At 48.1% G+C, this 20,269-nt stretch overlaps 1 protein-coding gene across 1 annotated transcript; it reads right to left on the bottom strand.

The window, feature by feature from the left end:
• Positions 1-196: 196 nt before the first annotated feature.
• LOC119851366 (cathelicidin-2-like) lies at positions 197-15,305 on the bottom strand. Its single transcript, XM_038391085.2, has 4 exons — positions 14,857-15,305; positions 10,246-10,356; positions 3,108-3,194; positions 197-2,276 (listed from the first exon to the last, which is right to left on the bottom strand). The coding sequence occupies exons 1-4, from the start codon at positions 15,043-15,045 to the stop codon at positions 2,157-2,159; spliced, it is 507 nt and encodes a 168-aa protein (XP_038247013.1). The 5' UTR covers positions 15,046-15,305; the 3' UTR covers positions 197-2,156.
• Positions 15,306-20,269: the final 4,964 nt, after the last annotated feature.

The raw sequence follows: 20,269 nt of genomic DNA, 5'->3' as shown, positions 1-20,269 counted from the left end.
ACCTCTTCTGCTGAGCTCAGAGCAATGGAGTTGCTGATTAGACTGGTGGACACGCTGCAGCAAAGAAAAGGAGGGCCATCCTCTTTGAAAGGGAAAAGTCAAGGTGCATTGGTGAGCGAACACGAGTGTAACCAAAGGGGTGTTGGTGAGGGCGCAAGCCACCAATCTGACATGACAGCTCACAGCTGATCACACATACAACGTAACCAATATTTTTATTACAGCACAAAGCTGCCCTCAACACAAACACAGCCAATGCTTTTTGCTATACAATAAATCAGACAAGACACAGATGGGGGCAAATTTTCAACAGCACCTAAGTCACTTAGGAGCCCAAGTCTCACTGATTGACACCAAAATGGGACTTAGATGCTTTTGAAAATTTTGCCCTGGATCTTCAATATTGGCAATGCTTACATTCTCTGGGGGAAAACGACCGATTATATGCTATGATCAAGGAATGCAATTGACTACGTCTATGCAGGGCCGGGGAGGAAAGAGGCTACACTGCACTGGTGCTTATTTTTATAGAGGATCGTGCGATTGTGCAGAAGCAGGCTTAAAAATAGTGTTAAACTGAGTGTTTTGCTGAAAAAGGAAAAAGGTAACAAGGAGAGGGCAGTTCCAAACTAGAGCACTAGGGGGCACTGTTTACTGTAGCTCCGCACTGACCAGCAGCCCCACTTGGAGCAGGTGCGGGGCCAGAGAAGCTGACCTGGGAACATACGTAGATAGTAGCATATGCAGAGTGTCAGCAAAGGTGTCGGGGAGAGGACGGGGGAGATTGAGCCCTTCAACATGTCTGGAAGCCTTTTCCCCTTCATGGATTAAGCTGTTGGACAGTCCAAAGGAGACTCAGGTGGCAAAGCAAAGCTGGAAAGGGCTCTGTCTGAGAAGGCGGCTCTGCCATGGGGAGTTACTGGGTCACCAGGAGAAACCACAGCAGGTGGTAGTTTCTGTCTTATTGGAATGAAGTTCTGCTCAGCTTCTCACACAAGTATTTCTGGCTCTGTCTATTCCTCTCAGCCTTCCCTTCAGAACAGCTTCATGCAGCACGTCCCTTCCCTGCAGAGCCTCTGGCCCTGCAAGATTCTGCTTTGCTTTTCCCCTCCGCTTATCACAGAGGAGTGGTACCTAGGGAAATCCTTGATGCCCTATTGCCAGCCCCAAGCGTTCCAAAACCATAGGTCAAGTGTCCCGACAATCATGAAATGGACTTAGCAAATCACAAGATTTTAAAGCTACTATCCTTGGAGTTCTTTTATTCGCCTTTTGATTTCTGAGCCTCAGGGCACCACGATTTCAAGCTTTTTTCTCCCACCCACAAGGGCTAGAAGCCTGCTTTTATAGATTTAAAATGAAAAGCCTAGATTCTCGCGTCATCACGTGACTCAGGAGCTGGGTCTGTAAGAAAAGCACCAGCTGTCGTGACACTTGCAATAAGACCACGAGAGTTGGCCAGTAACCGTGGGAGTAACCATCTCCAGGCTCCCTACCTTGGGACTGGGCCGAGCCTTTGGTATGATGGTGCACCTCACATGAAGCTCCATCTCTTCCCAGCAGTCTCATGTGTCACCCCTTTAGTCATGGGCTCAGAAGCCAACTAAGGCCAAGATTTTCAAAAGTGTCTAGCAATTTTGGGGTGTTCCGTTTCACATACCTTAAAACAGGCCTGGCTTTCAGAAGGCAGGTGCTCAGCACCTGCAGAAAATCAGGCCCCATTAAAGCAGCTCAGATTTGGCACCTGAAAATGAAGGCACCAAAATGCCTAAATCTTTGGCAACTCAAGCAAAGGAGGCCCTGTGAGAACAGCTGTCTCTGGAAGGGAACCTGGCAGGGAGCCGGAGGGGATGGATGTAACATGTCTCAGGTCTGCAAGCGAGGGGCAACTCTGCCACACACTTCAGTCCTTGTTGTGGCTTAGCAGAGAATATCAAAACAAAAAGGCTTCCCCCATTTTGCAAGGGCTTTTTGAGGCCTGTCTCTCAGTCATCCCAAAGCAAAGCAACAAAAACCAGTGAACGACTAGCCAGGAATAACGTGGACCCAAAAGCTCTCAAATTATCTGTTGGATGAGATGGTGGCGTGGCAGAAAAGCAAACAGGCCGTTTGAAGACAATGGCAGCACCCTAATTCGACATCAGGCAGACTGTGCTTTAGCCTTCTTCTGGTACTGTCAGGGCTGCGGTAGAGAAAGACGACGGAAAGTACTCAACAGTCACTTTGGGGACGGACTGGGCCTTGGGTTTTGGTTTCTTGCTGGTTTTTTTCGCCCGCTGGAATTCAAAGGGATTAGAAGGGTCAATATTTTCCCCCCAGGGTCCGGTTTCTTTTTCATAGTTTTCAACCAAACCATCCATCTACCCAGTTAGCTCATGATTGCCTCCTGCTGGAATGAACGGCAAATAATTTCCCAGGCCCTTGCCCAATCCTGAAAGGTTCCTGGATTGAAACCAATTCTATCCCTGGCCTCACCTCTGGGGCTGCAGCCATCTCTCTGAAGACTGGACAGGGTCATTCATCTTAACCCTGATTCTACCCCCTCCAGCCATGGTCAGAGTGAAGGACGGAGGAACCTATGGTGACTCATTCCTGCATTTCCCTCCCCTCTTGCACCAGAGAAAGGAAAACCCAGTCCCACAGGGACATGCGCTGCCGTCAGAGTTAATGAGCAAATTCCACTGATGCCCACAGGAGCTGCAGATTGAGGGCAGAATATGGGTCTCTGTCTTGGGAGTGACTAATATACAGACATCTGGTGGGTCCACGATGCAGCTACACATCTCTACATAGGTCTAAGACCTTCAAAGTGGGCCCAGCAGCATCATGTGTAACCATGGGGACTGCCATAGCTTCCTTCTTCTGGTGGCCCCATATGTTTAAAGAAGAGTTTCCATGTAGGTTTTTCCGAGGATGAGATGACCAATAGCCAGCCAAAGAAAACATGGAACGATTGCCTCATTGACCCATGTTGGTTCTGTATCCGTCTCCTCTAGGGACAGTCAAGGGAGAACACAAACCACCATAACTTCATTGCCATGGGGGCAGAGTGTACCTGGCTCCGAGACCCAAATGGAACGCGCCTACCTAGACAGGTAACAGCTCACCTGCTCCTGGGTGCATTTCACAGATGTCAAAGGTGCCTCTTGTACGAAGTCAAGAACTGAGATGTTGGCAGAACAATCCCTTGTTATCTGGGAAGAGAGCGAGGAAGAAGTACTTCAGTGAGGGTATCTGAGGAGCCCCATTTCAAAGCTTCATGGAGTGTAGTTTTGCAATTGTTTTCAACTCAGAGGAAGCCTCCAGTGACAGTAATAATCATGATTTCAACAATTTCCATCCCACCATCAACCTCAGCCTGGACCAGTCCACACAAGAGATCCACTTCCTGGACACTACGGTGCTAATAAGCGATGGTCACATAAACACCACCCTATTTCGGAAACCTACTGACCGCTATTCCTACCTACATGCCTCTAGCTTTCATCCAGATCATACCACTCGATCCATTGTCTACAGCCAAGCGCTACGATATAACCGCATTTGCTCCAACCCCTCAGACAGAGACAAACACCTACAAGATCTCTATCATGCATTCCTACAACTACAATACCCACCTGCTGAAGTGAAGAAACAGATTGACAGAGCCAGAAGAGTACCCAGAAGTCACCTACTACAGGACAGGCCCAACAAAGAAAATAACAGAACGCCACTAGCCATCCCCTTCAGCCCCCAACTAAAACCTCTCCAACGCATCATCAAGGATCTACAACCTATCCTGAAGGATGAGCCATCGCTCTCTCAGATCTTGGGAGACAGACCAGTCCTTGCTTACAGACAGCCCCCCAATCTGAAGCAAATACTCACCAGCAACCACACACCACACAACAGAACCACTAACCCAGGAACCTATCCTTGCAACAAAGCCCGTTGCCAACTCTGTCCACATATCTATTCAGGGGATACCATCATAGGGCCTAATCACATCAGCCACACTATCAGAGGCTCGTTCACCTGCGCATCTACCAATGTGATATATGCCATCATGTGCAAGCAATGCCCCTCTGCCATGGACATTGGCCAAACTGGACAGTCTCTACGTAAAAGAATGAATGGACACAAATCAGACCTCAAGAATTATAACATTCAAAAACCAGTTGGAGAACACTTCAATCTCTCTGGTCACTCGATCACAGACCTAAGAGTGGCTATCCTTCAACAAAAAAGCTTCAAACACAGACTCCAACGAGAGACTGCTGAATTGGAATTAATTTGCAAACTGGATACAATTAACTTAGGCTTGAATAGAGACTGGGAATGGATGAGTCATTACACAAAGTAAAACTATTTCCCCATGGTATTTCTCCCTCCCACCCCACCCCCCACTGTTCCTCTGATATTCTTGTTAACTGCTGGAATTAGCCTACCTGCTTGTCACCATGAAAGGTTTTCCTCCTTCCCCCCCCTGCTGTTGGTGATGGCTTATCTTAAGTGATCACTCTCCTTACAGTGTGTATGATAAACCCATTGTTTCATGTTCTCTGTGTGTGTGTATATAAATCTCTCCTCTGTTTTTTCCACCAAATGCATCCGATGAAGTGAGCTGTAGCTCACAAAAGCTTATGCTCTAATAAATTTGTTAGTCTCTAAGATGCCACAAGTACTCCTTTTCTTTTTGCGAATACAGACTAACACGGCTGCTACTCTGAAACCAGTAATAATCATGGTGAATATATACTAAGTAACACTGTAATACAGAACACCCGAACTGAGGGCAGGGCCCCATCATGCCAAGAGCTGAACAGTCATATCGCAAAGGACAGTTCCTGCCCCAAAGAGAAGGACACACAATCTACGTAAAGAATTATGTCTGAACTAGAAACATTGGCTGTTAAACAGTGAGCTCATCTCTAGAGTTGTGCAAATAATTGATCTGTCAGTTCAGTGGCTGAATCAGTTTTTTCCTGAGTTGTCCCAAAGCAAATTTAAAAAAAAAATTTTTTTGGTGAAATAAAAGAATCAGAAAAATTGCACATCAGGTCAAATGTGATTGCAGAGCCCTTGGCCATTATCTTTGAAAACTCGTGGCGAACGGGGGAAGTCCCGGATGACTGGAAAAAGGCTAATGTAGTGCCCATCTTTAAAAAAGGGAAGAAGGAGGATCCTGGGAACTACAGGCCGGTCAGCCTCACCTCAGTCCCTGGAAAAATCATGGAGCAGGTCCTCAAAGAATCAATCCTGAAACACTTAGAGGAGAGGAAAGTGATCAGGAACAGTCAGCATGGATTCACCAAGGGAAGGTCATGCCTGACTAATCTAATCGCCTTTTATGATGAGATTACTGGTTCTGTGGATGAAGGGAAAGCAGTGGATGTATTGTTTCTTGACTTTAGCAAAGCTTTTGACACGGTCTCCCACAGCATTCTTGTCAGCAAGTTAAGGAAGTATGGGCTGGATGAATGCACTATAAGGTGGGTAGAAAGCTGGCTAGATTGTCGGGCTCAACGGGTAGTGATCAATGGCTCCATGTCTAGTTGGCAGCCGGTGTCAAGTGGAGTGCCCCAGGGGTCGGTCCTGGGGCCCGTTTTGTTCAATATCTTCATAAATGATCTGGAGGATGGTGTGGATTGCACTCTCAGCAAATTTGCGGATGATACTAAACTGGGAGGAGTGGTAGATACGCTGGAGGGGAGGGATAGGATACAGAAGGACCTAGACAAATTGGAAGATTGGGCCAAAAGAAATCTAATGAGGTTCAATAAGGATAAGTGCAGGGTCCTGCACTTAGGATGGAAGAATCCAATGCACCGCTACAGACTAGGGACCGAATGGCTCGGCAGCAGTTCTGCGGAAAAGGACCTAGGGGTGACAGTGGACGAGAAGCTGGATATGAGTCAGCAGTGTGCCCTTGTTGCCAAGAAGGCCAATGGCATTTTGGGATGTATAAGTAGGGGCATAGCGAGCAGATCGAGGGACGTGATCGTTCCCCTCTATTCGACACTGGTGAGGCCTCATCTGGAGTACTGTGTCCAGTTTTGGGCCCCACACTACAAGAAGGATGTGGATAAATTGGAAAGAGTACAGCGAAGGGCAACAAAAATGATTAGGGGTCTAGAGCACATGACTTATGAGGAGAGGCTGAGGGAGCTGGGATTGTTTAGTCTGCAGAAGAGAAGAATGAGGGGGGATTTGATAGCTGCTTTCAACTACCTGAAAGGGGGTTTCAAAGAGGATGGCTCTAGACTGTTCTCAATGGTAGCAGATGACAGAACGAGGAGTAATGGTCTCAAGTTGCAATGGGGGAGGTTTAGATTGGATATTAGGAAAAACTTTTTCACTAAGAGGGTGGTGAAACACTGGAATGCGTTACCTAGGGAGGTGGTAGAATCTCCTTCCTTAGAGGTTTTTAAGGTCAGGCTTGACAAAGCCCTGGCTAGGATGATTTAACTGGGACTTGGTCCTGCTTTGAGCAGGGGGTTGGACTAGATGACCTTCTGGGGTCCCTTCCAACCCTGATATTCTATGATTCTATGATTCTATGAAATGAAGTGTTTTGTTTGAGTTTTTAACCTGGTTTAATAAAAATTAAGTAAAATTCAAACCAAAAGGTTATTTAGGATCATAAATACAAAATGTTTTGACTTTTTTGGAATTGTTTTTTTCCCGACTGACTCCATTTGCTGAATTTGACACAAATTCACAAAGTGTTTCACTCGACCCAAATTTGTGTTAATAAAGTTCCCTTAGAAAAATGTTCTCCAACTCTGGGGTTGTCAACCTCCGCTCTAGCAGCGTTATCTTACCACCCCACTATTCTACTGAAACAGCTCCAAGCTACACTTTCCACTATTTTGCTATATTCACTATGATCAGTAGCGACCAGGTCTACCTCAGCTGAAGCAGCCATTTCACAGAGAGAACACTTTGGAATTCAGCCCCTGTTCAGAGGCCGATTTTCCAGGGTTGCTATGCAGTTGGTTTTATTATCTAAGGAGCGTAACTTATCTGACCACAAATGAGACAATGCTGGTTTTTTGTTTATTAAAACGGGAACTATGTTTTTTGGAGTCCTGTTCTACCTAGGGTGATCAGATGTCCCAATTTTACAGGGACAGTCCCGATATTTGGGGCTTTTTCTTATATAGTCACCAATTACCCACTACCCCGTCCCAATTTTTCACACTTGCTGTCTGGTCACCCTAGTTCTACCTAGTACTGCTGGAGATGGAGCCTTCTTGCCTGAATTGTTAATTTCTTTGCAACAACATCTAAGATGATTCAAATCGTTTTACTTCCTGCACTATCTGTAGGGATTAGGAATGCCTTGTAGCTTGGGACAATAGATCCTTTGCAAAGCAACGTCTTCTTGAAGCCAGTAGAGAGGCTGCAACATTTGGCTTAAGCACATCACTAGTTTTAAGTTCTGTGGCAGGTGTAATTCTCTGGCAATGCCACACAGCCCCCAGCGGGTGTTGTTCTGAGGCAGGTTTGAGTACCGAAGGGGTAGTCAATGATTTTTTATCATTGTCCAAAGTCCTTGGTTAAGGTATAATCAAGGTCCAGACTCCAGAGAAGAAAACAACACTAATGATTTTGGAGTCTGGTGGTTGGGATTTGGCCTGTGGTTCGTCTATTGACTACCCCTGGAGTACAGGACCCTAAACAGTCCACAGCTCAAAGCTAAAGGGCAGGTGGCTTTGACAGTGAATACACTCCCGGCTCAGCACCAGTGTCCACCGAGGATACAAACTACACATGCACAAAAGAAAGGTTCTGCAGCACCAGAGGATTCAACCATGTTCCCTAGAGGTGACCATCAAAAAAAACCCTACCCCTGGAACAGGCAACCTTGCAGACACAAGCCAATGGCTGAAGAGGGCTGGACACCGATTTCCTCCTTCCTTCATTGGCGCTATGCACAGAGAGTCAGGAGAACTGACTTCTTTTCTTCCACTGCTGGGCTGGGTGACCATGGGCCAGTCACTACCCCTCTCTGTGTCCATTTGCCCTGCTATCCTTTCTCTGTCTTAGCTCCTTGCATTGCAAGCTCTTGGGGGCAGGGACTGACTTTATGTACAGCATCTAGCACACTGGTGCCCTGATCTCGGTTGGGGCCTCTAGACAGCACCATAGTACAAATAAACTCACCAACCCTACATTCACTTGCTTACTAAAATAACGGCAGGGCTAGAAAGCCTGGAAAGGAGACCCTCTTGTGCATGTAAATAAGAACACAGACCTGGGAGGGCGAATCATAGAATATCAGGGCTGGAAGAGACCTCAGGAGGTATCTAGTCCCACCCCCTGCTCAAAGCAGGACCAACCCCAACTAAATCATCCCAGCCAGGGCTTTGTCAAGCCTGACCTTAAAAACCTCTAAGGAAGGAGATTCCACCATCTCCCTAGGTAACGCATTCCAGTGCTTCACCACCCTCCTAGTGATGTGTTCCCATGCCACATCAATCTGCTTGGGTCAAACCCTTGGGCCACCATCGTGCGGCAGTACCAGCCCCACACACTTCCTCTCTGAGGCTGTTTTACCGAGACATGAAGATAGCACATGGCCAAGCAGGAAGTTTACAGGGGTGTTTTACATATAACAACTACAGCCACTGGCATGCAAACACCTCCCCGGCCTCCTAAAACGGGGAGGAGCATCAGGATAGGGCATGATGGATGTGGCGGGGCACAAACATCTTGCTGTGACTAGAACCACATGAAGTGGGGGCAGGTTTGGTTTGCAGGGGGCTGCGCCCAGAGTTTCCCTCTGAATTTCTGATTTGATCAAATGCTGCTGAACCTGCCAAAGTTCCCATCCAACAAAACCAATCGGTTGTCCCAGATTCCCCATCACATGACCCAGGCACGCTGGAGACAACTAGGAACAGAGCTGTGCCCAGTGAAACCCGAAACCCGATGATCTGCCCCTGATTTCATTTATAGGAGTTCAGCAAAACTCTAGTCGTGCTGTAATGCCAGGTCAGCGGGAGTGGCAGACTGGTGTGAGACTCCAAGGTTGAGGCTGCACTTAAGCCTCCCTTCACCTTCAGAGATTTCTGAGTTTAGTAACAACCACAGTGACGATGTGTGTGTAAATGTCTAGCTCAGATGAGCAAGAGCTCCCAAACTAGAACAGGGAAAACTGGAACAAACTGAAACAAACTGAATTGTACAGAGGGGCGATCGGGAACTTTTGTTCTCCCAGCCCCATGACGAAAAACAAGAGCACATTCAATGACATTTAAAGGGCAGCACAAGGATTTTTTACCCTCACATAACAGCCTGTGGAACTCACTGCCACAAGACATCCCTGAGGCCAAGAGCTTTGCAGGATTCAAAAAAGGGATCATACATTTATATGGGTAATGAGGATTTCCAGAGTTATAGTATTAAAAACAGACGAGTTTTGGAAGGGATATGAACCCTCATGCATCAGGGCTCAAGACTATCTCTGTTGGTGGTCAGGAGGAAACTTCTACTGGGGGGCTTTGTGCACCTTTCTCTGAATCAGCTGGCAACTGTCACTTTTGGAGACAGGGCTAGACAGACTCGGGGTCTGATCCAGGCTGGCAGTTGCTATGTCCCAATGCTCCCAGCGAGAAAGGGGACGGTTACAACAGATGCGCCAAACCCGTGAAAAAAATGCAAAAATTGGGCTTATTTTTGGCTTATAGAGTCATAGATACTAAGGTCAGAAGGGACCATTCTGATCATCTAGTCCGACCTCCTGCACAGCGCAGGCCACAGAATCTCACCCACCCACTCCTATGAAAAACCTCACCTATGTCTGAGCTATTGAAGTTCTCAAATGGTGGTTTAAAGGCTTCAAGGAGCAGAGAAGCCTCCCTCAAGTCACCCATGCCCCATGCTACAGAGGAAGGCAAAAAACCTCCAGGGCTTCTCCAATCTGCCCCGGAGGATTAATTGGCTTGTGAGTTGCTTGTTGGCTAATTTTTGGCTTGTAGCTTGTTGCTTCTTTTTTTTATCGGCTCCTGGGAAGCAGGGGCCAGGGGCAAGCAGGGACATGGGGGAGAGAATCAGGGGTGCACAATGGGCCCACCACAGTCCCAGACTGCATGCCAGGGTGGGGGGAGGGAGGGATCTAGACACACAGATGTTGGTGTTCTTAGGGATTGGCTTGTTTTGGCCTTGTTTTGAAATGGGACTAGCTTGATGTTTGGATTCGTGTGAAAGTTGGGGTGCTTATTTACTGCGCGAAAGTTGGCAACTGTGTTTCACACCTACCCCATTTGGCCGATATCTGCAGTCCTCAAGGCGGTAGCCAGCCACGCTTTTCCAGCAGTTCGTCTCTTTGATGGTGAAGTTAATGCTGAAGTGCGTGCCCCAGTCAAATTGCTACAGGTACAAGGACAAATCTTTTAATGGCATCCCAGGCATCCACTACCTGCCTGCTCAGGTCAGCAAAGCCACTTGCTTTTCGAAAAGCATAGCAAATCCACAGGGGGCTTTAAGGAGACCAACAGCTACTTATGTGTGCATCCTGTGTACAGTTAGGCGTCCATTAAGGGCTGATCTCGGGGTGCATTTCTAATGGTGCACGCTCGTGCTCTCCTAACACGGTGGTCTTAGGCCAACGGGGTAGCATAGGGTCCTGCACCACACGCTCCCCTTGGTCACCAGCCATCCCTGCTTTCCCACCTGATGCCCTGCCTGACTCCTGTCCCGGTGAGTCAAGATGGATGGAGTTCCCTCACTGCCAGGGGCATGCACCATGGGGGGCAAGCAAGGATACAGGCCCCGCCCCCCCCAGTAATTATCAGGGGCACAGAACTCCTCCAGCCACGGCCCGGAGGAGGGGGAGAGCAAGCTCCTTTGACCCCAGGTCTCGGCAGGGGAACAGAACGTGCTTACCCAAAAGGAGTCTCTCACACTCCCACGCAAGGCCCTGCTCACTGCCCTTCCTCCCCCGGCACCTCTTGGCATCCTGTGGCGTGTGCTGGGGCATGGGTCAGGCCAGGCCACCACCGAGAGACACACACGGGTGGATGAGGCTAGGGAGCAGCAGCAAGACATCCACCAAAGGTGAGATTCACTTTTGAGCGGAGTGCCCGCACCGGCATCTGTGCCACTTGCGTCCTGCCCAAACCCTATTTGGAGGACTTAAATCAGGGCTGGGCAAACCCAAGTGCCACATCTGGGTATGGAAATTGTATGGCAGGCCATGAATGCTCATGAAATTGGGATTGGGGTGTGGGAGGCGGTGAGGGCTCTGGCTGTGGGTGCAGGCTCTGGGGTGGGGCCAGAAACGAGGAGTTCAGGGTGCAGGAGAGGGCTCCGGACTGGGGAAGGGAGTTAGGATGCAGGGGGTGGGAGTGAGGGTTCTGGCTGGGGGTGCGGGCTCTGGGGCATAGGAAGGTGCTCTGGGCTGGGACTGAGGGGATCAGGAGGGGGATATGGGCTGGGGTAGGGGTGCAGCGGGACGGGGGTCAGGGCTCCGGCTGTGGGTGCAGGCTCTGGGGTGGGGCCAGAAACGAGGAGTTCAGGGTGCAGGAGAGGGCTCCGGACTGGGGAAGGGAGTTAGGATGCAGGGGGTGGGAGTGAGGGTTCTGGCTGGGGGTGCGGGCTCTGGGGCATAGGAGGGTGCTCCAGGCTGGGACCGAAGGGTTCAGGAGGGGGATATGGGCTGGGATAGGGGTGCAGCGGGAGGTCAGGGCTCCAGCTGCGGGTGCAGGCTCTGGGGTACAGGAGAGTGCTCCAGGCTGGAACCAAGGTATTCAGAGGGCAGGAGGGGAATAAGGGCTGGGGCAGAGGGTTGGGGCCCAGGAGGGGGTTGGGGTGCAGGCTCCCGGTGGCGCCTACTTCAAGCAGCTCCCGGAAGCACTGGCATGTCACCCCTCTGGCTCTTATGTAGAGCCATGTCTAGGTGGCTCTGCATGCTGCCCTGTCCGCACACACTGCCCCCGCAACTCCCATTGGCCGCAGTTGCCAGCCAATGGGACCTGTTGGGGAGACGTTTGGGGTGGGGGCAGCGTGCAGAGCCCCCTGGCTGCCCCTAGACATAGGAGCCAGAAAGGGGACATGCCGCTGCTTCCGGGAGCCACGCGGAGCCACATCATGCACGGAGCAGGGCAAGCCCCCGACCCCCTATGGGAGCTCAAGGGCCAGATTAAAATATCTGATGGGCTAGATGTGGCCTGCAGTTTGCCCACCCCTGATTTTAAATGGTGCATAAGTCTGTGACCAGGGGTGAACTTCAGCCAGCATCAGGAGGGGCACTTGCAGGCAGCTGGCACATTGGGGTAGGGGGCTTGTGGGTATGGAGAGATGGGGAAAGAAACAGATGGCACCTGGCTCATTTTGATTCACATATGGCCCTGCCGAAACTGGGACTGGTTCTAGTTGGGAGTGTAAATGCTCCCATCCTCCAGTGGTTGGGGGTTGATTTATTTGGGTTTCCTCCTGTAAAATCACCCTTGGTCATATAGGTTTCAGAGTAGCAGCCATGTTAGTCTGTCCATTGCAATTAATTTGCAAACTGGATACAATTATCTTAGGCTTGAATAGAGACTGGGAGTGGATGAGTCATTACACAAAGTAAAACTATTTCCCCATGTTATTTCTCCCCCCATCCCGCCCCCCGCTGTTCCTAGACGTTCTTGTTAACTGCTGGAAATGGCCTACCTTGCTTGTCACCATGGAAGATTTTCCTCCTTCCCCGCCCCGCTGCTGGTGATGGCTCATCTTAAGTGATCACTCTCCTTATAGTGTGTATGATAAACCCATTGTTTCATGTTCTCTGTGTGTGTATATCAATCTCCCCACTGTATTTTCCATCAAATGCATCCGATGAAGTGAGCTGTAGCTCATGAAAGCTTATGCTCAAATAAATTTGTTAGTCTCTAAGGCGCCACAAGTACTCCTTTTCTTTTTGTCTTTTGTAAAGAGAGCACTGCAACCAGTACGGGGAAGTGTGGGTTCTGAATTGGAGCAATAAGGAGAGGCAAAGGCAATCGAGAGCCCAAATTATGTTTTATCTCAATTAGTTGGGATCAGGTAGATATCAGTTAAGTGGGGAATAACCACAAGTAAACCAGAGTGAGTGTTTTAACAGGAACTACGACTTAGGTTTCCACGGTGAATTACTGTTATCTGCTTTGCATAATGACAGGTTTCAGAGTAGCAGCCGTGTTAGTCTGTATTCGCAAAAACAAAAGGAGTACTTGTGGCACCTTAGAGACTAACAAATTTATTAGAGCATAAGCTTTCGTGAGCTACAGCTCACTTCATCGGATGCATTAGCAAATGCATCCGATGAAGTGAGCTGTAGCTCACGAAAGCTTATGCTCTAATAAATTTGTTAGTCTCTAAGGTGCCACAAGTACTGCTTTTCTTTTTGTTATCTGCTGGAGATGAGCTATTATCTTAATTAAACTCACTTTGTAGCTAACTTCCATTTGTGAAATAAACAGAATTCTGAATTGGAAAAAACAATGCTCTAGCACATAAACCCCACTGTTCTCTGTTCCCTTTTCAGTTTCTCGGTTTCCATCCTCTGTAAGCCTGGAGTTTGGAGGAAAAATTCTCCTGAGGTTTAGTTAGATCTTGAGCAATCCTCTTGTGCAATCTTTCTTTACAGTTGATGGAATGTGTTGGCTATTTTCCCTCCCGTCCTTTCTGGCTTACAGTCCCTTCACTCTCTGATCATTTCTCTATTCCTGTCACTTCACCTTGTTTGCCTTAATATGCTCTCTGGACGTTTTTGTTTACAGTCATTTTTTTCCTTTTGCTACAGCTCCCTTCCCCACCACTGGCTCCCCACATACTGTGTTCCTTCTTTTCGGATGCCAGTTGCTGCCTTGCTTGCTACTGCCCTCCCCCCCCGCCCCCGCTCTGGGCAGCCTCCCTCCAGACTCCACCAGCTGTTTCCACTGCTCTGTTTGGCCGGCTCACAACAGTGCTCTGTGTTTTGTTTTTGGGGGGGGGGGCTGATACCTGCTCTCCCCTGCTGGTTTTGATCCCCATCCCGATGCACCAAAAAAGACATTCCACGAGTCAAGCTCACCCCACTTCAATGGCTCCAGAAGCTTTGGAGTTCTCTAGGACCCTCTGCCCCAGAGCAGTTGTTTTGGGGTCCCCATTAAAAAAAATCCATTCTGAACACCAGGAGGCTGCTTCTGAGCAGCCAACTTGAGTGGTTCCCATTTCTCGTTCGACCCACCAGCCTCCAGCACACTTGGGGATTTGCAGCCCCCTAGATCTGGAGTCCAGGAGAAAGCGAACACAGAGCCCTGCAGTACCCTTTGCACAGCCCCTCTTCCCAGCAGAGCCACAGTAAACTGGTCGGTCCAGCGCTTTGCAAGCCCCAGGGCTAGAGGAGAAGGGCAGCCTAGCTATCTAGAAGAGGCATTACTAAGGTCTTGTCTCCATGCAAAAGTCGCAGCAGTTTAAAACGAATTTTGAAACCAATTAGGTAAAAGTGGTGCAAACCCACATGGACACATTTTCATTTCAAGGTGGCTTATTTCCATTCAAATTAAATCCATTTCCAGTCTACTTAAAGCTACACTGAAATAAGTGCCCCCCATACTGGCTTAAATTCACACCTTCCGTTAAACCAGTTCGACTCCCATGTAGACAATCTTTGCCCATGGGACGGGGGAGGAAGGGGGGAGAATTCAGCAGGAAATCTGGCTTTATATAGGATGTGATTTATAGGCTTCCTATATAGCACTCCTCATTGTACCTTCAGCACCTGCATTCCTGCCTCAGTTCTGTTCCTGGAGTTCTTCCTGCAATTACACATACACTTTAAAAGCCTCCCTTCCCCCCACCCCCCACACACTATGGGCTAAAGTCTATGGGGAAAAGGAGAATCCAAAGCCAATGGGCTCTTACTGTTTTGTGGAAGCTTTTGAGCTTAAACAGCCTGAACACTGCCTGCGTTCCAGTTTCTTGATTATAGGCCTCGACCGCAGAACGAGCCACATCTCGGGGGGATAGCAGCTGAGCCTCCAAAAGGGGACTGGCAGTAACGGACACCGCGAGAGACGCCAGCAGGGCCACCAGGAATAGCACCACCACCATGGCTGCTGCTGCTTCACTGACTCCGGCGGGTGGAATACGCCGACACAGCACTTTATTCCCAGAGTTAAAGACTACCAGGCTAATGGGTCAGTGTCATTGAACTCACTGCATCAAACTTGGCAAGACGCGCCCCTTTCAAAAGCAAACTTAAGCCTTAGCAGCACTCTCCAGGCTAAGTTTCAGGATGGTGCCGCATATTTAAATGGGACTGATGCTGACTTCACGGAATCCTAACTCTAAACAGCGATTTCCCAGGATCAAAGCCCAGAAGCACTTAAACAGGGGTATTTATGCAGCTGGAAATAATTCTGGCCTTGGCTAAAGAAAAACAAAACGAAGCCAAACTCTTCTAGGTTTGTTGACGTGCAGCAAAGTTTGTGGGGCTGCTTTTTTCTCCCCTCCCCCCAAGAGAGAAGGTTCCCAGCTGGCCCAAAGCAGACGGGCCGGGAGGCACTGGAAACTCAGACCTCTGGGTGATGTCATTCCTGTACTGACCGAGAGAATAACCCGCTGTATGCAGATTAATATTCTGCTGGGAGGGCTGAGAAGAAGGTAGGAGCTTCGTCTCCGTTGGTCCGAGAGTCAGAACCATAAAGCTGAGCTGAGTGACAGCCAAACTTGTTTTGCAATCATGGGAGAGAAAACTTTTGAAGGGGTTTAGAGAAGCATTTGGCCCTTTTGAAGGCACATCCCCCTGCTGAAGCCACCATGGAACATTCCACCTGGAGCCAAAACCACCTTCACTAGCTAATGAGGAGGTAGTGTGGGCTAGTGGACGGACCATAGGGCTGGGAGCCTGGAGTTCTGCCACTCAGTTGCTGCGGGGTCAGGAATAGGTCCTATAACCTCATTGTGCCTATTTTCCTGTCTTAAAAACATCAAGATCATGCTTACCAGTCTCTGTTGTGGATGGGTTCATTAGCTAATGATTGCACTGGCCATTGGAGATGCAAGTGCTACAAGAACCTGTTGCAAAGGAAATTGGCTTCAGCTGTCTTTGAATCAGGCTCCAGAAGGGCTGAGAGGTGCTAGATATTACTCCGAGTACTCCAGCGCACACAGCCAGGCAGGGTAAAACTCCACAATGCTAGGAGATCAGGCCAGCTGAGGCAGTCACCAATGCTAGTAATTTTTTGACCTTGCACCAAAAAGTTCAAAGACTAAATAGAGTATCCAAAGGGAGGGCCAATCCAGAGCACTGCCCAAACCCCCTTATCAAAGTCATGACTCCAGCGCACCCAGAATTAGCACACCCAACCAGCCCAATTCTGAGAGACACCACACAATCTGTGCACTTGAAACAGAGAATCCCAGCAGGGTAGGACTGGAAGGGACCTCAGTAGGTCATCTAGTCCAGTCCCCTACATTTAAGGTAGGACTAAGTAAATTCCTGACAGGTGTTCTTTCCAATGACCATCACCTGCCTCTAAATTACAACGATCCACTGAGCAAGTTTGTTCTGTCCCCCCCGCAGCAAAATCCCCCAAGATCCATTGTGGTAAGATCATTGGTTTCCTATTGCTCATCACCTGCTTCCAAAGGAACAGCACCTCCACCTTGTATGGCTCCTGAAGAAGGGAGTCAGCAGTTAACACTAGTGATGAGGTACATGGGTTATGTAGTGACTTCAGACACTTCAGTCCTTGCCCTACTCCCACTACTACCAGTTACTTGGCTGTCATACACCCCAACACTCTCCTAAATGCTTCAACTCTGGAATGCCCAGGGACTGAAAGCCTGCAAAGGACAAGGAACTATTTGCACACAGGGGTGCTTTATGGGAGTCACTGAGCTCTAGATTTTCACCTTGGGGGACAAATGGCACGAAGCGTCTACGGTGCCTCTTTCTACAGATGGAAACAGAGTGCAACAAGAGAAAAAGTGTAGATAGTCCTGGGAAGGGGAACATATGCAAGGCATTTTCAATTCAGGTCTCATTCCAGGCACTAGGCCCATTGACCAACTCTGGACTAAGCTAGTGCAGAGGTTCCTGACCTTTTCTTATTGTGTACCCCCTTCCAGATCTACCAGCTGCCCGGGTACCCTCAGCCTTCTCATCACGGATACTTTGTGTGATACTTAACACTTCCTGTCTTTAGCCCTCTGTCCACATTTCATGGTTACGTGCAGTTATAGTTACAGTGCAACGTTTACCACCAAACCCCCCCCCCCATTCTGAGTTCTTTTAGACTGGATAGTTGCTGGGCAACTGAACCCGCCCTGTATGGTGAGTGGAGGCGAGGGCTCTGTACATCAGTATCTCTGTAGCTGTGTTCTCATTGGTACATCTTGAAGTAAATTAGCTACCATACTTTTATATAACAAATTCCCAACATTTTAAAGCTTCAACTGAGTAGTCTATTACAAAAATGAAATAAATACACACATACATAAAATCCACCATTACATAATTTCTCTCATATACCCCAAGGGATACACATACACTAGCTCAGGGGTTCCCAAACTGGGTAAGCCCACTGATTTACAGGGTGAATTTAGCCCCTCAGACTTTTCAGGAGGAGGGCCTAATAAATCCACTGGTCTATTTTATTATCGTATCCTGTTGGTTTGCGTTAGGAGTCTTCAGAGGGGCAGGAAGTTAACGAAGCCTGGTCTGAAATCTACATTCAGATACAGCAGCACACTTTTGCATGAGGATGGACTGGATGTTGGAGAACTTCCATACCATGGCTTTGGTGGGGAGGCAGGAGGAAGGGATAAGATGCGAACATGAATCAGTTCAAGGGAAAGGGATCGGCTGGATTTTAAGCTTGCGATTACACCTTCTTTCACAAGAGTGATGGGATTAATATCACTGGGTAGAGTGGAGCATGGTAGAAGCGTCTCCTGGGGAGAGACACTTGTACCAGGGAGAGACGCTTTCCCAATGCAGTTCAGTAGCATCTGCAATTGCAGGGTGGGTTCCCCCTCAGCCCCAGACTCTGCCATTGCACTTTACTCCTACAGCGTCCATCACTGAGCAAAGACTGGGACACAACTGTGCTAGTAATGGTATTGGTGTGTGTTGTGCTATGCAGGAATATGGACTATGAGGAGAGAAACTCATCTCGTACACCAAGCAGGATCTGGCCCCGGATCTCCACTGGTAAAATGCCAATGCACGAATTCCCATCCCCTGCCTAAATAGTTGTTTTGTGTGCCCCACCTTCCTGACACACAACACACTGTACAAGTCCAGCTCTCCCCTTGGAAGGCAATTTCTCAAACTGCATCCCCGTGTGCTTCCAAATTAAAATTAAAATATCATGCCACTTAGAAACTGGTTTAAGTTGGGTCAGGTAGTGTAGATGGGGCCAAGCCAAATGGGAACCACATTTCAGTTGAGGGTTTTAAACACCATTCTAAAGCCATCTGGCCATACCGGCTGCCTCAGCATTGTGAACTGCCTTCGCTGGAGCCATGTTTAAAGACCAACTCTTAAGTGTTTAATCCTAGACAAGGCCACACCTTGTGCTGCACTCAGGTTGAGCCTCCCACCCCGTGAGATCAGGTTTAATATATTCTTCACTTCTGGGTGGAAAACCTCCTCTTTTCCATGTGATCGCAAGGGTAGAGCACGTTTCATGACTAAGATGATACTCACAATTTAGATACGCAGAATTGTCATATACAACAGTTGGACGTCACAAGAGTTGGACAGACAATACATTTCTACCACTTTTTAATATAAAAAAAGGATTAAGTTACCATAAACGTGCCCTTTTCACATACACACAATAGAGAACATGATTAGCCGAGCGGGAGGGGAATTGGATCTTTGTGCACCAAAAAATACAATCAAAGCAATTCACATTTCTATCGCTCCGTCACGCGATGACGACAAATAGAAGCTGCAAACTGTGGGTGGGATGTGTTTCTCTTTTTTTTTTTAAAAGCAAATTTAAAAATTATGAAAAATTTTGGTTTTCTTTAAATTAAAATCATGATTATAGTACAATGCATTGAAACAAAAGGGATGTACACAGTGAAAATGGCACCATTCCCACTCAATTTATGTCCCATTTGCTTCCTTAATGTTCATTTTCCAGAAACAAATATTTTTAAGTTTTCCCCATCACTCAGAGAATTTCCTCTGGTATTGAAGGACCCAGCTACATAGGCCTCTTGGAGAATCACGGGCTCAGTATTTGCCTACATAGATAGTACTAAACTATGCTTCAGCCATCTTACCAAACTGTGTTACAGTCAACACGGCATTAGACTGGTCGTCAGACAATTGAGGCTCTATTCTTGGCTCTGTTACTGACTGTATGATGGTGGGAAAGTCACTCAGATTGTAAGCTCTTTGGGACAGAGGCCATCTACTATTCGGTGCACAAAAAGGTCAAATAAGAATGGGGCCACAAGGCAGTATTGTAAGATCAGGGCAGTAACAGTTAGATAATGTCGTTTATGTACGTTTTGGTCCAATCAGCAGAGATAAGAACCAAATGATGTCATAATGTGGTCAGGCAGCTGAATATCCCCGATCTCCCGACCCTGTTCAATTGCACGTGCAGACCAGCTAGCTTCAGAGCGCTTTGTGTAGAAGTGCCTTGTGTAGCTTCAGAGCGCCCTGTGTGCTGACATACACCTTCAAACTCGTTCTCTGAGCTTGCTGATCAGCAATTCACAGATGAATGCTTAGACTGAACTTTCTTTCCATCTCCCACCATGGAAAGTGGCCACATGTTTCTGCACAGTACCACCACCGCCAGTGATAGTGGGAGCACTAATGTAGACAGGCCACTCACCTTGTTAACACTGGATTGGCCAGACCCTACTCTAAGCAATTTTCATTGACATTGTAAAGATGTTGGCAGCTAGTCTACACTAGCTCTTCTCACCACTGCTAGCACTGGTGCGATGGCACCAGAGGAAGGTTTTCAGAAAGAGCTTAGTGTAGATGCCGCCTCGACAAAGGGTGGAAGTCCAGGAGGCCCATCACCCATGACTGGGACCATTTCAGAAGGTTTATATTCCCTCCACAGCTGGGTCCTGCAGTGAGAGGCTAAGAAAACCATAGCCACGCCATTCAAAGTGTATTTAAGATGGTAATTTCCTCCATTTTGCAAGACTCACTAACATTCCATCTGTAATACTGGTACGGATCTTTGCCATAAAGTTTGGGAGCATCATGGTGACGTAGACAACTGTTCTATGGAGGAATGTGCCAATCCTGCGCCTCAATAAACTGTTTAAAGAGAATAAAATGACCCCAAAA

This window comes from Dermochelys coriacea, chromosome 2, assembly GCF_009764565.3.
Source record: "Dermochelys coriacea isolate rDerCor1 chromosome 2, rDerCor1.pri.v4, whole genome shotgun sequence".
Classification (NCBI taxonomy): Eukaryota; Metazoa; Chordata; order Testudines; family Dermochelyidae; genus Dermochelys; species Dermochelys coriacea.
The sequence above is the reverse complement of the archived record's forward strand: the minus strand, read 5'-3'. Positions and strand labels throughout refer to the sequence as shown.

Coding starts and splice junctions, on each gene's coding strand:
- LOC119851366 (XM_038391085.2), bottom strand. CDS start 15,045: ATGGTGGTGGTGCTATTCCTGGTGGCCCTGCTGGCGTCTCTCGCGGTG. Junction 10,357..14,856: donor TCAAAAGCTTCCACAAAACA/GTAAGAGCCCAT, acceptor TTGTACCTGTAG/CAATTTGACTGGGGCACGCA. Junction 3,195..10,245: donor GCAGATATCGGCCAAATGGG/GTAGGTGTGAAA, acceptor CTCTCTTCCCAG/ATAACAAGGGATTGTTCTGC.